The following is a 2,101-nucleotide window of genomic DNA, read 5'->3' as shown; positions in this document are numbered from 1 at the left end:
CTACTTTACAGATGATGAAATTGGGGCTTCAACAGACTAAATAGCTTGTCTGAGGTTACATAGTGGGAAAGTGGCAAGGCCAGGATTTGAACCCAAGCTGTCTGGCTCCAGAGTCCAAGCTCTTTTAGCCACCATACATACCGTGGTGCTATACTTATTGTGGTACCACTCTACTTATTTTTCCAAAGATTGGTGGTATTTTCCAAAGATTGCTGTATTTCCCAAAGGTGCAGGCATCTGTTTGGACTCCTAACTCTACTATTGAGCTCTGGACTCCTAACTCTACTATTGAGCTGTGTTGTAATGGGCAAGTTACATAAATTCCATCCCATATGCTCCTTTTTTTTTTTTTTTTTTTTGAGACAGGGTCTTTCTCTGTTGCTCAGGTTAGAGCACAGTGGCACAATGAAGGCTCACAGTAGCATTGACTTCCAGACTCAAGTGATCCTCCCACCTCAGCCTCTTGAATAGCTGGGACTACATGAACTCACCACCATGCCCAGTTAATTAAAAAAAATTATTTTTTTGTAGAGATGGCTTACTATGTTGCTCATACTGGTCTCGAACTCCTGGGCTCGAGCAATCTCCTGTCTCAGCCTCTGGGATTACAGGTGTGAGCCTACAGGGCCCAGTCCGTATGCACTTTTGCAATGTGACTTGTCTGCCTCCATCAAGAGGTGAAGTCTATTTTTCCACTTCCTGGTCAGGACTTGCGACTTCCTTGACCAACAGAATGCAGAAAAAGTGATGCTTATCAGTTTTAAGCATAGCCCTTAATATCTTGGAAACTTCCACTTCCTGACTCTTGGAAATCACCCACCGCATAAGTAGTGCCACTACCAAGACACCACCAAGTGAAAAGCCCAAGCCATGAGAAGTGGCCTGGAAGAGGAGGTATTATTTTTAGAGAGAAAGAAAAAGAGAGAGAGAAAGAGGGGCCGAATGTGATTGTGCCACCAGGCATTGAGTGAAGACGCCATCTTGAATGCAGATTTTCTAACCTGAGCTGTCTGAACTGACATCAAAAGAGAGACCAACCGGCCAGCTGAGCCCTTTGAAAATTCCCAGCCCACAAAATCATGAGGAAAAGAAATGGTTGTTTTAAGCCATTAAGTATTAGGGTGGTTTGTTGCATAGCAATAGTTAACCAAAACATATCCCGTAGGTACTATGTATGTGCAATCTCATTTAAGTATCAACAACCTCATTTTATTACTACCTTTCTACAAATGAGAAAACTGAGATTCAGAGAAGTTATGCGACTTGCTCAGTAAAACGCAGCTCAGTTGCAGAGCTAGGAGTCCAAACCAATGCCAGCACTAAGGCTTACTATTCAACATGGTCTCTAAACATGTTTAGCTTACCAACTACAAGTACAAACAGAGCATAATTCATGAACTCATTACTATTATTCTCCTGTGGGGCATTTACTCTTAGTGCAATACATGTATGTCTCTATATAGTTTTGATCAGTCGCTTACTTCAATAAAAGAGTTTATGTCTCACTCATGGAAAAGTGATATCAGGCTCAATACTTACCTTTTTATTGTCATCCAGAACAGTGTTCATATTTTCAATCCAGACAGCATCCACCGGCCCATCAAAGATAATCCACTTGCGATCATCAGAGAGTGAAGACGCTTGCTCCCGGAAAGCATTGGCAAGGACACCATCCGTCCACTCGTGGCTCACTTGGTCAAAGCACCCATACAGCTGCCCCATCGTGATAGCCTTGGGGTTGATGATCTTGTACTCCACAGCAAACTCCTCCATCTGATTGGCTGGGCAAGAAGGTTCAACACGTTATAAAGGCTCTGGTGAGACCAGAACATTAAACAAAAGATGATGTCATTTCAACAACCAATCAACTTTTATAAATATGCTATATGAGAGAAATCCTTCTTATAAAGTATGTGCTTAGTTTTTATAGAGATTGGGATCCGGGGCCAGGAGCAGTAGTAGCTCACACCCATAATCCCAACACTCAGGGAGGCCGAGATGGGAGGATCACTTGAACCTGGGAAATGGAGGCTGCAGTGAGCTCTGATTGTGCCACTGCACTTCAGCCTGGGCAACAGAATGAAGCCCTGTCTCAAAAAAA

At 43.1% G+C, this 2,101-nt stretch overlaps 1 protein-coding gene across 1 annotated transcript in view; it reads right to left on the bottom strand.

Annotated features, from left to right (window-relative positions):
- DNAH3 (dynein, axonemal, heavy chain 3) overlaps positions 1-2,101 on the bottom strand; it is a 224,672-nt gene that overhangs the window by 99,047 nt on the left and 123,524 nt on the right. Inside the window, 2 exon segments of the mRNA XM_011976095.1 lie at positions 1,378-1,413; positions 1,529-1,781. Coding sequence (XP_011831485.1) covers positions 1,378-1,413; positions 1,529-1,781 — 289 coding nt within the window.

Source organism: Mandrillus leucophaeus, unplaced genomic scaffold (genome assembly GCF_000951045.1).
Source record: "Mandrillus leucophaeus isolate KB7577 unplaced genomic scaffold, Mleu.le_1.0 Scaffold162, whole genome shotgun sequence".
NCBI lineage: Eukaryota > Metazoa > Chordata > Mammalia > Primates > Cercopithecidae > Mandrillus > Mandrillus leucophaeus.
This window is presented reverse-complemented; position numbering and strand designations above follow the sequence as displayed.